This window comes from Dicentrarchus labrax, unplaced genomic scaffold, assembly GCF_905237075.1.
Source record: "Dicentrarchus labrax unplaced genomic scaffold, dlabrax2021, whole genome shotgun sequence".
Classification (NCBI taxonomy): Eukaryota; Metazoa; Chordata; class Actinopteri; family Moronidae; genus Dicentrarchus; species Dicentrarchus labrax.
In genome coordinates this window covers 674,240-689,027 of record NW_026136719.1, presented here as the reverse complement: position 1 = coordinate 689,027, position 14,788 = coordinate 674,240, and the positions used below count along the sequence as shown (strand labels likewise).

At 41.8% G+C, this 14,788-nt stretch overlaps 1 protein-coding gene and 1 pseudogene across 1 annotated transcript; one reads left to right on the top strand and one right to left on the bottom strand.

The window, feature by feature from the left end:
- Positions 1-1,461: 1,461 nt before the first annotated feature.
- On the bottom strand, positions 1,462-14,705 carry nmnat2 (nicotinamide nucleotide adenylyltransferase 2). Its single transcript, XM_051380351.1, has 11 exons — positions 14,486-14,705; positions 6,120-6,208; positions 4,654-4,721; positions 4,452-4,530; positions 3,814-3,940; positions 3,650-3,730; positions 3,056-3,100; positions 2,816-2,892; positions 2,025-2,126; positions 1,861-1,928; positions 1,462-1,737 (listed from the first exon to the last, which is right to left on the bottom strand). The coding sequence occupies exons 1-11, from the start codon at positions 14,568-14,570 to the stop codon at positions 1,635-1,637; spliced, it is 924 nt and encodes a 307-aa protein (XP_051236311.1). The 5' UTR covers positions 14,571-14,705; the 3' UTR covers positions 1,462-1,634.
- LOC127352166 (E3 ubiquitin-protein ligase TRIM35-like) lies at positions 9,289-11,235 on the top strand (annotated as a pseudogene).
- Positions 14,706-14,788: the final 83 nt, after the last annotated feature.

Below are 14,788 nucleotides of genomic sequence, written 5' to 3'. Positions count from 1 at the left end.
AATAACAAAGTGTTTCATTTCATTCAGTTAATTGAACTTAAACTCATTTCTCCAAACTTATTTAAATGTGTTCACAGAATTTATCTGAATAAAGTCAGAGTAACTTAAATGTGTATTATTATGTATTATTAAATATATTATATTATAAGATTTAAAAATTTTTAATAAAAATTAATTTACTTTTCTGCTTCAGAAAAACTTCTAGAAGCAACAAAAAAATCTGTATTTTTAGAAATGTTTATTCTCCTTGTTGATCACTTTGATCACATTTATGTAGTTGACACTTTTATAAGTGCTTACAGAGAATATGGAAGCCAAATCGTGCCTAAAAAAACCCTCAAAAACAAATCTGAGTGAGCTGTGAACTGGAGTTTTCCATATTTGGGTGCTAAAATTAAACAGTTGGAAGTGAAAATATTATTAATTATTATTAGTTCATTTAAAAACGTTTAACATAATAGAAACAGTTTCCATTAAATGATGAGTTTTCTCAACTTAAAGCCGAACCCTTTTTTTACAGTGCATGTTTTACAGTGTGTTTGTAGTTCCTGAAGCATCAGTGCTGTTGCTATGGTTACCTGCAGGTTAATACACCTTTAGCGCCGAGGTTAAACTGTTGACCTGAACTCAACTGATGTGTCACTATGTACAGTTTTGGCTACAGAAGACTTCCGTCAAACGCCATCGGACCTCACGCACGAACATTTTAACCTCCTTACACTGTAAAAAAAAATCATATTTTCCAATTCAAATGTCTTTAATTTAACTAATAATTATAATTTACTTCTTTCTTTAGATAGAATGAATTTCTAAATTTTAGAAAATTCTGTTTCTAAAATTGTTCAGGGAATTTAATAAATTATTATTTCGAATATTTAATTTTCAAGAACCCAAATAATAAAAATTTGGGTTCACAGCTTCACTTTTTGTTTTGTTTCTAAAACTTAAAGTTTCTCTAAAGTAAAAATTACAACAACATTATTATTATTATTATTATTATTATTATTATTATGTCTGCAAAACTTTTTAAAGTTTATTTCAAAACTTAAAAGTTTGAGTTTGACTAAAAACGTAAAGAGTTTCCTTTAAACTTTTTCTTTTTCTACAGTGTAACGTCTCTCCGGGCCGATCACTCATACAAAGTTTAAATTGATTATAATTAAATTATAATTCTTACATTTTGTCATCACATTGGCAGAAATGAGCTCATGAAGAAACTCCGACGTCGTTCAGAGCAAATAAACAACCTCATAATCTTTGATGATAGTTAATAGATAATAATCTAATAATCTAATAATCTAATAATCCATACAGGTGATTATCAATGCTAACGATGCTAATCCCTCAGGTTAGCATCCTCGGCTCCTCCTTAACTTCCTGTAACCAGCGTTCTGCTTCCTGTTCCTGCGTGAGGTCCAAACACTCAACGCCCCCCCAACACATCAGTGACACCTCTGCAGCCCTTATTGATCCCCCCCCCCACTGATGGGACACTAAAGCTCAAAGAAGAGAATATGTTTGACACAGAAGACAGAAGGATGTTTGTTGTTGTTGTTGTTGTTGTTGTTGTTGTTGGGGCGGGGGGGTTTATATAGATGATGGTAGCTGTAGCCCCCCCCCCCTCTCCCTGTGCTCTACCCCGAGGCGTTGATGTACAGCTGACTCTGCAGGATGTAGTCGATGACCGGCTGACTCAGGTAATCCACGACGTGTCCGTCCCCGTGCTGCAGGGCCAGTCTGAGGGGGGGGGGCAGATAACAGGACGTTAGTCTGAGGCTTCATCTGTTTGTGCTAAGCTAGGCTAAGTTCTTTAGAAACTCTTTTTTTGACGTTATCGTCACGGTGACGGCGTCGACCCACCGGCTCTTGGTGGAGCTGACGACGGACATCGGATGAGTCATCGCGTCTTTCACCATGACGATGTTGTCCTGAAACGGAGAACAGACGATGAAGAGGAGGAGGTTCCTCACACAGAATACAGACCGAGGTCCAGACGAGGTTCTGGTTCTGGTTCTGGTTCTGACCTTGTGCTTGCGGAGGATAGACGAGTGATTCATGATCCTCTCGGTGTCGGCGCCATCACGAGGAACCACCACGATCCCAAAATCCCCCACGATCACCTCCATCTGAAACCACAGCCAGAACCTGCTCAGGTCCGATACGTCCACACACAGAACCAACCGGTCCGTCTCACTCTGGATCAATACATCTACTCACTATGATGTCACGCTAATAATGCTAATAATGCTAATAATGCTAATTAAATAAACTCCAATGTAACTCACTGTTAGCAAACTGTTAGCAAACTGTTAGCAAATGTTAGCAAACTGTTAGCTTCGGGTTCTCACTGATATTGTGCGGAGGCTAATTAGCTTAGCTTACGTTAAGATAACATTAGCCAGCTAGCGGTTGATGTAGACTAGTTAGCTAGTTAGCTAGCATTCGCTAACTTAAGATGTGACTTTAAGTCTTTCCAACATAGACTAGCTTAGCATGTAGCATATCTAAGGACAGGAAGGAGGAAGTTGACGAGGCTCGACTGTGATTGGAGGACAGAGCAAAAAGGGGCGGGACAGTCTCTCGCTAACACTCATATTAGCTAGCATTATGCTAGCATTCATTATGCTAGCATTCATATTAGCTCGGTCGTTAGCTCATTAGCAGTGTGAAAGGAGAATAACGTAGCATGCTTTGGACGATAATGTTTTCTTTCTGCAGAAGAACATCGGAATGACCCGTCGGAGCCAAGGGGCGGGGCTACAGTGCGGTGGGGGCGGGGTTAATGTGGGTGGGGGCGGGGCTACAGTGTGCTTACATCACTGTCCTTCCACAGGCCAGGGATGCAGAAGGACTCCAGGAGATCACTGCCACACAGGAGCAAGATGCGTAACTCTACAGACGACAAACAGGCAGGAGGAAAGAGACACGTCCTCAGTAAACAACTTGTTTACTGGATACAAACAAACAAACAAACAAACAAACCAGAAGGAGTTCGGACACAGCAGGAAGGAAACCAGAGGACACCACACAGGAGACACTTCAGGTTCAGACTCACCGATCTCCTCGTATCTCATCGCGGTCCCCAGGTTGGCGTTCTCATCTGACACACAGTACGTTTCAGTCATCAGTGGACAGTTTACAGGAAATACTCATCATCTAATGTCTAATGTCAAACAATGTGAACTGTAAATAATCATTATGTTATTATGGAAAGAAAATGTCCCTTTTTCACATAAAACAACAGAAACTGTAGAATAAATGTTGTTTATCAGTGTATAAGGTAAACTGTCCAAATACAGTTGTTATCAGTGTAAACAGCAATAATTACTGTAATCTCACAGATAATGACTTTTATTACACTTCTATAACTTTTAACATTCACATTAAAATAATAACAATCCAATAATAACAGCACTCTGCTGTAAATGTAAGTCTGATTATTGTATTATAGCAGAGTTCACCTGGATTTATAGATCATTGTTTACACTGTAAATATTAAATATTAAAGAGACAAAACAATTCGATTTTAGTTCAAATTAAAGCAGAAATCCTAATTACAGAAAGACGACTGTATTTTGTAATTTCTGTGACTTTACAGTTTAAAAATATTAACATTATATTCAGGTTTACGTACGTGTGGTCTACTTACCGACGAAGGTGAAGCGTTCGATGTGCGGACGGACGCAGCAGATCTTCCCCAGACTCTCGCTGACCTTCCCCCACAGTTTGACTGCAGAGAGGAAGAGGAGGGTGAGGAAGCAGCTCTCAGACACACAGCACATTCATTAGCTCACTGAACACTGAAGGACTCACTGGCTGTGGGCTTGTGATTCATGTTGTTGTGGTTCTGGTAGATGGGCGGAGTCTGGTTCTGCGGCTGACCAATCACGGGGGTCGTGGACGGCGTGTTGACGTTGGACAGAATGCAGCCGGTGACTCTCTGAGGAAGCAGAACTTCTTCATCAACACTTTTTTAATGAACTGCAGAGGTTTGAGGTTGCCATGGTAACTGCTGCACTTCTATATAGTTATCATTAGTTATTATTAATTATTAATGTGAGTCAAACAAGGCGGCGGAAGCAGTACCGCTCCTGTCCACAGGGAGCGCCAGAGTCAACAAAGGGTCATTATAAATATAAATATATAAAAATATCTGATCAATATTCAATATTATCAGCTGTTCTCTGCTGTTATTGATACTGATCAATACAATATATTTATATATATATATATATAAAATATAAAAATAAAAGTTTACCTTTAAAATTCAAAACATTCCTGTTTAGACATTTTTTCAAAATAAGTTGAGAAAAATTAATAATATAAAACATTTATTTATTTATTTTTTGGATTCGCACCCTGGGCCGCTGCAGCAAGGACTCGGTACATGGGGCCAGCTCTACCAGGTGAGCCCATAATCATATAAATATTAATAATAACCACGTCCTCACCTTCATCAGGTCCCGGTGATGCTCCAGCACGCTGCAGGTCGTCTGCCAGGTGTCCTGGTAACACTCCCAGGGGTCCACCCTGCACCAAAGCCCACACAGACACACACACAGCAGATGTGTCACAGTTACAGAACATCTCAACATCTCGTTAAATAAAGTTTCTTACCTTCAGTGTCACACAGAGATATTAAAGCGGTCTCACCTGATCCAATCAGAGGACTGAACAGCCAGCTGACACATGGTGAGACGATGTCTGCTGGGCACTAAACCCTGAACACACAAATAAGAGTTATTTTACTTTCTGATGTTATTATTTCTCAGTATTAGCTAAAGTATCCTTTATAAGGTAGTTGACAAGTTACACAAAGAGTCTGGATGAAGCTAGCTGACAGTATTTTGCTGCGTTAGCAACCAAGCTAACGTTATCCAGCTAACAGCACAATCAGACAATATGTTCCACTAGCTTAGCATTAATGTTAGCTTTGACTTTGGACTCTGTGTTGTGGACTCTGTGTTGGACTCTGTGTTGGACTCTGTTAGACTCTGTGTTGGACTCTGTGTTGTGGACTCTGTGTTGTGGACTCTGTGTTGGACTCTGTGTTGTGGATTCTGTGTTGTGGACTCTGTGTTGTGGACTCTGTGTTGGACTCTGTGTTGGACTCTGTGTTGGACTCTGTGTTGTGGACTCTGTGTTGGACTCTGTGTTGGACTCTGTGTTGTGGACTCTGTGTTGGACTCTGTGTTGTGGACTCTGTGTTGGACTCTGTGTTGTGGACTCTGTGTTGTGGACTCTGTGTTGGACTCTGTGTTGGACTCTGTGTTGTGGACTCTGTGTTGGACTCTGTGTTGGACTCTGTGTTGGACTCTGTGTTGTGGACTCTGTGTTGGACTCTGTGTTGTGGACTCTGTGTTGGACTCTGTGTTGTGGACTCTGTGTTGGACTCTGTGTTGGACTCTGTGTTGGACTCTGTGTTGCCCACTGTTGGCACTCGGGAGCATAAAGGTCACAACCTTTGACCCTCATCCTACATAGAGACACATAGAGATCAGTCCACAGACAGCAGAGGGACAAAGCTCCACTACAACCTGTTCACACACACTGACTCACACACTGATTATACTTAAAATGCTTCAGAATCTCACAAATAAAACCTTTAAAGCAGCTATGAAAGCTTTCATTTTGTGTTGATAGTGTTTCCACCACTTCGTTCCATTCAAGGGGAATCCGACCTGGTGGCAGACATTAATCCGACCTTCCAGGAACGCAAATTCAACCAACCATCATCTGGAGAGTTTAGTGCCGACACTGAAATGAGCAGCAAAGACTGAAACTGTTTCTGTAGCATTTATTATTCATGTTGTGTGTTTCTATAGAGACGCAGCAAAAGTAGGACAAGAGCTTCATTAATTCCAGCAGGAACCAGAGTGGAAAACAACAGCAGCTGCACACAGGACGCTGCTGTCTGCTGCTATCTGCTATCTGCTCCTATCTGCTATCTGCTGCTATCTGCTATCTGCTGTCGTCTGCTGCTGTCTGCTGCCGTCTGCTGCTACATGATGCTACATGATGCTACCTGATGCTCTCTGTGCTTTGTACTGTGCTGCAGTCTGAACACAAGCGTCTGACATTCTCCTCAGTAAATGATGACGGGGGTCTTTTTGACTTACAGGTTTCCCGTAGGAGTCGTGCACCGGCGAGATGATTCCTCCGATCACGATGAAACGACCTGTTTTGTGCAGATATTCTCTGGCTTTCTCTGAAAACACACAAACACAAAGTTCAGGGATGAAAATGTGAATCCTCCAAAATGATATTTCTAATTTATGGAACTTTATTCTTCTACATCTCAGAGGGAAATATTGTGCTCGATTACACATTTTACAACATTGAATCCTCAACATGTTTGTGCTTCTGCACGAGATTCAATTCGTTCCCACCTTTTTGTGTTAATTTGCAAACGAGATTCAGATCATTGATTACAAAGTGACGCAGCAGATCTACTAACAACAAGGTATTATTAGGACATGTGATTTTCATACTGCAGCCAGTAAAATAAGAGTGTGTCCAATCGTGTGTGTTCCTGCTCTGAAGAAACTCCCCCTCCGTTGACTCACCTGAGACAAACCAGGAAACAGAGGTTGTTATTGTGCTTCACTGACGGGAGACACACAGACAGAGACAGACGATAAGATTCACCTTCAGACCAAAACCCACTGAGACAGGACAGCTACAGGAGGGAATACTGGGAATACTGGAATACTACCACTTCAACCAGCTGCTGAATCCACAAACTGAACAGAATATCGCTCAAATTGGCAAGATGATCTTAAGATTTATAGAAAGGCCCTCCGTAATGCCAGAGGAGCCTATTACTCAGCACTAATAGAAGAAAATAAGAACAACCCTAGGTTCCTCTTCAGCACTGTAGCCAGGCTGACAGAGAGTCACAGCTCTATTGAGCCACATATCCCCATAAACTTAAGTAGCAATGACTTCATGAGCTTCTTCTATAATAAAATTATTACTATTAGAGAAAAAACTAATCACCAACTGCCATCAACAGTTATCAGTGGCTCTCCAAGTTCAGGGACTTCTGTCAATGTAAACTTAGATATATATTTAGACTGTTTTTCTGCTATCGATCTTCATCAGTTAACTTCAATCATTTCTTCATCGAAGTCATCAACCTGTTTGTTAGACCCGATCCCAACTAGGCTGCTTAAAGAAGTTGTTCCCTTAATTGGCACTTCTTTACTGGATATGATTAATCTTTCTTTATTATCAGGATATGTACCACAGTCCTTTAAAGTAGCTGTAATTAAACCCCTTCTTAAAAAGCCCACTCTTGACCCAGGGGTTTTAGCCAACTATAGACCGATTTCTAACCTCCCGTTCCTCTCTAAGATTCTGGAGAAAGTAGTCGCCAAAGAGTTGTGTGACTTTCTACATAACAATAGTTTATTTGAGGATTTTCAGTCAGGATTTAGAGTTCATCATAGCACAGAGACAGCTCTGGTTAAAGTTAATAATGACCTTCTGACTGCTTCTGACAATGGACTTGTCTCTGTACTTGTATTATTAGATCTTAGTGCTGCATTTGACACCATTGACCATGATATTCTTTTACAGAGACTTGAGCATCAAATTGGCATTAAAGGAACTGCCCTAACCTGGTTTAAGTCATACTTATCAGATCGTTCTCAGTTTGTACATGTTAACGATGAATCCTCCATAAATACTAAAGTTAGTCATGGAGTTCCACAAGGTTCTGTACTTGGACCAATACTATTTACTTTATATATGCTCCCTTTAGGCAACATTATTAGGAATCACTCCATTAACTTTCACTGTTATGCAGATGATACGCAGTTATATCTATCAATCAAACCCAATGAAATTAATCAATTATCTAAATTACAAACATGTCTTAAGGACATAAAATCCTGGATGACCTGCAATTTTCTGATGTTAAACTCAGAAAAAAACGAAATTCTTGTTCTTGGCCCCAAAAACCTTAGAGACTCATTGTCTAAAGATATAGTCACTCTAGATGGCATTACCTTGGCCTCTAGCACCACTGTCAGGAATCTTGGAGTTATCTTTGATCAGGATTTGTCATTTAACTCCCACATAAAGCAGACCTCTAGGACTGCCTTCTTTCATTACGTAATATTAGAAAAATTAGACACATCCTATCACAGACAGATGCAGAAAAACTAATCCATGCATTTGTTACTTCAAGGCTGGATTACTGCAACTCTTTATTATCAGGTTGCCCCAATAAGTCCATTAAAACGCTCCAATTAATTCAGAACGCTGCAGCACGAGTACTGACAGGAACTAGAAAAAGAGATCACATCTCTCCTGTACTAGCTACTCTGCATTGGCTCCCTATAAAATGTAGAATTGAATTTAAAATCCTCCTCCTCACCTATAAAGCTCTTCATGGTCAGGCCCCTTCATATCTTAAAGAGCTCATAGTACCCTATTACCCCACTAGAACACTACGTTCTCTGAATGCTGGGCTACTTGTGGTTCCTATAGTCTCTAAAAGTAGAACAGGAGCCAGAGCCTTCAGTTACCAAGCTCCTCTCCTGTGGAACCAGCTTCCAGTTGTGGTTCGGGAGGCAGACACCCTCACCACATTCAAGAGTAGGCTTAAGACATTCCTCTTTGATAAAGCTTATAGTTAGGGCTGGATCAGGTGAGTCCTGAACCATCCCTTAGTTATGCTGCTATAGGCCTAGACTATCGGGGGATTTCCCATGGTGCACTGAGCTACTCTCTTCCTCTCTCTTTCTGCACTCATTCATGTCCCTTTAATGCATGTTACTAACTCCACTTCTTCCCCGGAGTTCTTGTGCTTTCTCGTCTCGCAGGTTCTCATGGATCCTGGTGGAGCCTCCTGCCATGGTCCTGCTTGACTGCCATTGCCATTACTGTTGTTGCTGTGCATCTGTCTGTCTCTCTCTCTCTCTCTCTCTCTCTCTCTCTCTCTCTCTCTCTCTCACCCCAACTGGTCGAGACAGACGACCACCCACCTAGAGCCGGAGGATCTGTCCTAGGTTTCTGCCTTTTAACAGGCAGTTTTTCCTTGCCCTTGTCGCCAAGTGCTTGCTCATGGTGGTACTGTTGGGTCTCTGTAATTAATGTTAAAGAGTTCGGTCTAGACCTGCTCTATTTGAAAAGTGTCCTGAGATAACTTCTGTTATGAATTGGCGCTATACAAATAAAATTGAATTGAATTGAATTGAGTTTGACTCCAAAGACTCAAAGTGAAAGTAACTTTCAGAGAACAGGGAGTGACTGACTGGTTTCCTGTTGGAGCTGCCTGCTGTGCTTTCAGCTGCACTCACAGACAAAATGGCTTCCAGATTAGAGGAAGATCTCTGCTGTCCTGTCTGCCACGACATCTTTAAAGATCCGGTCATCCTGTCATGTAGCCACAGCTTCTGTAAAGACTGTCTGAAGAGCTGGTGGACAGAGAAAGTAACACGTGAGTGTCCAGTTTGTAAGAGAAGACATTCAAGGGAAGATCTACCTCCTAACTTGGCTTTAAAGAACCTGTGTGAGAGTTTCTTACAGGAGAGAGATCAGAGATCTTCAGAGGCTCTCTGCAGTCTGCACTCTGAGAAACTCAAACTCTTCTGTCTGGACCATCAGCAGCCAGTGTGTGTCGTCTGCAGAGATTCAAAGAAACACACCAACCACAGATTCAGACCCATCGATGAAGCTGCACAGGATCACAAAGAGGAGCTCCAGAAATCTCTGAAGCCTTTAAAGGAGAAGTTAAAGGTTTGTGAAGGAGTTAAAGTGAAGTTTGATCAAACAGCAGAACACATGAAGGTCCAGGCCCGACACACAGTGAGGAAGATTAAGGAGAAGTTTAAGAAGCTTCACCAGTTTCTAGAAGAGGAGGCCAGGCTGACTGCACTGAGGGAGGAAGAGGAGCAGAAGAGTCAGATGATGAAGGAGAAGATGGAGGCTCTGAGCAGAGAGATAGCAGCTCTTTCAGACACAGTCAGAGCCACAGAGGAGGAGCTGAGAGCTGAAGACGTCTCATTCCTGAACAACTACAAGGCTGCAGTGAAAAGAGTCCAGCAGCGCCCCCTGCTGGAGGATCCACAGCTGCCCTCAGGAGCTCTGATAGACGAGGCCAAACACCTGGGCAACCTGACCTTCAACATCTGGAACAAGATGAAGGACATGGTCTCCTACACTCCTGTGATTCTGGATCCAAACACTGCTGGTCCAGAACTCATCCTGTCTGAAGATCTGACCAGTGTGAGAGGAGGAGAGAAACAACAGCTTCCTGATAATCCAGAGAGGATTGATTCTTCATGGTGTGTTCTGGGTTCTGAGGGCTTTAACTCAGGGACTCACAGCTGGGATGTCGAGGTTGGAGACAGTGAATACTGGAGACTGGGTGTGTTAGCAGAGTCTGTCCAGAGGAAGGGAGACAGAGTCTGGATTATGGGAAATATGGTTCTGGTTAGGTAAATACAGAGCATCCTCCCCATCAGCTCCACCCACTGTTCTTGTAGTTCAGAAGAAGGTCCAGAGGATCAGAGTGAATCTGGACTGGAACAGAGGAAAGCTGTCGTTCTCTGATCCTGATACTAACACACACATACACACCTTCACACACACTTTCACTGAGAGACTGTTTCCATTTATTTACACTGGGGATTATAAACAGCTGAAGATTCTACCAGAGAAAGTCTCTGTGACTGTTCAATAGAAATAGATGATGATGATGATGATGAAGATGATGATGATGATGATGATGATGATGATGAGGTTTTTGGTGGTTTTGGGTTTCCATAGTAACGTGATCCAGATAAACTCAGTAAAAGCTGCTTCTGGGTCCAGAAACCAGGTTCCTGTTTGCTGCTGTGTTTACACACATTACTGATGTAACATTTAGTTGTTAATCAATCTGTGAATGATGGCAGCTATAGGTTTGTGATTGGATCATTGATTATATCTATAAAGTGAATTTGATCAGCAGGTTAAACTCGGGCTCCATTATTCAGAACCAGTCTGAAAACTGTCCCTTTGGACCGAACAAACCCCCCAGTGCTCCGAAGGCCTGTGGCTCCAACTACACTCTCTCTCTGGAGTTTGTTCAACCTGAATATCAATGGCACCAAACATTGATCCTGATTGATTTGTTTCTTGATGTTCCAGAGATTGTATCTGAAGTTATCTGCTCAGAGTTTGTGTCCACTGTAATCCATCTTGTGTAAAACTGTACAATTAAAGTTTGTCATTAAGCAGAAACTGTTGATTGAACTTTAAAATGAGGGTTGAAGAGTTGCTCTTATTGTCCTCAGGCAAACTAAATGAGTCCAAGCTTTTTTAAATGTTGCTTCATCCATCAGACCACAGTCACACAGTGGCGGAAACCTGCTGTGAGGTTGAACAACAGTCTGAGTGTGAGGAGCTTTGAGCACATGTGTAGAAAAATGACTCGACGGCGCCCCCTACAGAGCGGCCCCAGCAGCACGTTTAACCAATGTGTATGAAAATCGGTACACATGAAGCTAAAGTCTATGTACAAAAGGTCTGTTGGATCCAACCCCAACCCCAACAGGAAGTCATTTCCAGGCCTTCTATTATAACAAACGATCTAATGCGATCAACAGTCATTAATATGTTGACCTTTTTGTAACTGCAACATTTAAACTACGAAGCCCCGACAACACTAAACAGTTAACGCACACACACAACAAACGCTATTTAAAAAATCTGTAAAATAAACAGAAAAACACAGAAAACGTACAGATATTTTTTTACAGTGTATCAGGAACGCGTTTGACTGCATTGAATCCTCAAAATGCTGCTGTGTGGGCACAACATACCGATCAGATTGTCATTGATTAGAGTAGTGATTTTAAGATAATCTGGTTGAATATGGATATAAAAGCATAAATATATGAATTAGTGCAGCTTTAATGTCAGATTTTAGTATCTGCTTTGTGCTTTAAGTCTTTGAGGAGGTTTTTTGTAGGTTCCTCATTCATTTTCCTTCAGCTCTGGAGGAAGGAAGGTTGCAGCGACGTCGCCCAGAGGAAGATACAGAGATGGAGGAGCTGCTGGTGAATATAGGTCATGATGGGAAGATGGCTGCTGTGCTGCTGCATCGGGAAACCAAACATCCACATCAAAGAGCCTGAGGAGGAAAGTTTGATCTGAACCACTCTGGATTCACCTCCATGATAATATTCAGCTGGAAGGCACACAGCGTCGCTCTCCTTATCCTGTTCAATGTCTGCTTATTGTTCTGTTTTCTAAAGATTTGTCCTATATGTAGCAGAGTCAATCAATAATCTATAATCAATAAACAGTGTATATGTTTAGAATTTGGTGCTTTTTAACTCTAGATGATTTGAACCGATAAAGGATTTTACTGCTAGCAGCCGCTAACTGCTGCTAGCACAGCCTCTGTGACCAGTGAAGAAGACGTCAGTCCTCCGTCCCTCCAACAACAAACTGAGAGCCTGTCCTCACGAATACGCGGCCTCACCCAATACGATGCCGCTTAGAAAACAATCTCCGTGAACACGGCGTCGTTTGCAGAAATGTCGTACATATGCCAGGCCTGTATGTGGCGCTGTGACGCCGCCACACCAACACACTAAAACCGGAAGAGAAGCCATGGAGCATGTGCTGTTGTTGTTGTTGTTGTTGTTGTTGTTGTTGTTATGATGTGTCTAGCGGAGGTTAAAGGATAGAGAGGCGGGGCTAATACGTCATCGCTGTCCAGACGAATCCGGCGTTTTCAGATTTTCCCACTCTGGGACCCGTTTCCAAAAAATACCGTTTTCACACCCTGAAAACTCCGTATCCGTCTGGACGTGAGGCCGATACGATAAAGTATTTATCCGGATTCGAGAAAAACTTATTCGTGAGGACAGTGTGAAACAAAATGGCCGCCTCCTAACCCTACAAACAGGATGCTATGCTAGCTGCTAATTAGCTCTCCAGTTGGAAGCGTTGACATTTTTACATTCGCTGTTTGGATCCGATAAAACCGTCTCAAAGGAACAAACGCGATACCGTTCAGCTGATTGAACACCGATAAATATTATATTACTTTAATAATGATAGATCCTCCTCAGTGGTACACACTGAACCTTTAAATGAAGATAATCTCTTAAAACAACATTTATATATAACGTCCATTATATATATATAATATTAAACCGAGCGTATTCCCTGTCAGAGGCGTTATTGATCCGTGGGAGGAAACTGTGACGGTGCAGACGTTAAACAAAAAGCAATGATAGGAAGATATCAGTTATCCTACAGTATATAACAACAGTATAATATATATCTTTATATATATATCTATAAAGAGATATATCTATATAACAACAGTATAATATATATCTTTATATATATATCTCTATAAAGAGATATATCTATAAAGAGATATATATATAACAGCAGTATAATATATATCTTTATATCTATATCTATAAAGAGATATATCTATATAACAGCAGTATATAACAACAGTATAATATATATCTTTATATATATATCTCTATAAAGAGATATATATAAAGATATATATATATAACAACAGTATAATATATATCTTTATATATATATCTCTATAAAGAGATATATCTATAAAGAGATATATATATATAACAACAGTATAATATATATCTTTATATCTATAAAGAGATATATCTATAAAGTGGTATATATATATAACAGCAGTATAATATATATAGATATCTTTATATATATATATATATATATATACAACAGCAGTATTATGGAGAGCAGAGTGAGCTCAGTGTACAGCGGAAGATATCAATAATCAATAATCAATAATCAATAAGCTGAAATAGATCCAACTCTCAGTAACTCTCAGTAAGTCAACCAGTAAACACTGTGAACAGCAGCGACAGAAATCTTCATTCTTCCTCCTCAATAATTTATCTGCAGCTCCTCTTCCTCTCTAATGACGCAGGAAACTGCCACTGAGCAAGGCACCAGCTGTCTGTCTGCCTGTCTGTCTGCCTGTCTCTCTCTCTCTGTCTGTCTCTCTCTGTCTGTCTGCCTCTCTGTCTCTCTGTCTGCCTGTCTGTCTGTCTGTTTCCTGTCTCACTGATCTCTGGAGGATCTTGTTTTCTGGGCTGCGCCACACGCCGCGCGGCGCCGCGCGAGGCCCTGCGGAGCTCCGACACGGAACATTTCCGTGTCTTCCGCCTAGAACCGGGTCCAGACAGCGAGCAGCTCGGTCCCGTTATGTCCCTAACATGTCCTCAGTGTGGGCTTTGCTTTCATTATGTTCCGCTCGATGTGGAGCCGTCGCCCATTTCAGCACCACCCTGCTGGACAGCGACCAGCCGCCGCGCACCAGACCCCGTTCATATTTTTACCGTTTTAGCTCAGATGCGTTACGGTTATTTAATGGGGCGGTTCCAGGAGATATTGATGTTATAATAACACAAACACAGCCCGTACCCCCCCCACCCTTCCTCCCCCCCCACCCTCAGGCCCAGATGCTCACCGAACATATGGATGTGTCCCTTGGTGATCGGGTTGAAGCTGCCGCAGGACAGCAGGATGACGTGGGTTTTGGTGGTTTCTGTCATGGTCTCTGTCGGTCTCTGTCGGTCTCCTGTTCCCCTGTCCCGGTCCGGTCCGGTCCCGGTCCTTCCTGTGTGGTGGTCGGTTGTTTGTAGCAGCAGCAGCCGCAGAGAGAGAGAATGAGAGAGAGAGAGAGAGAGAGAGAGAGAGAGAGAGAGAGAGAGAGAGAGAGAGGTTGGTGTCTGCGGCAGGAAGCAGCGTCAGTCTGTTAAAGAGACACACA

Bases quoted from the DNA above. Each gene is read 5' to 3' on its own strand.
- nmnat2 (XM_051380351.1), bottom strand. From the start codon at position 14,570: ATGACAGAAACCACCAAAACCCACGTCATCCTGCTGTCCTGCGGCAGC. The intron at 1,929-2,024 runs GTCAGAACCAGA...TCTCCGTTTCAG, and splicing joins CTATCCTCCGCAAGCACAAG to GACAACATCGTCATGGTGAA. The intron at 1,738-1,860 runs GTGGGTCGACGC...CCCCCCCCTCAG, and splicing joins GTCAGCTCCACCAAGAGCCG to ACTGGCCCTGCAGCACGGGG.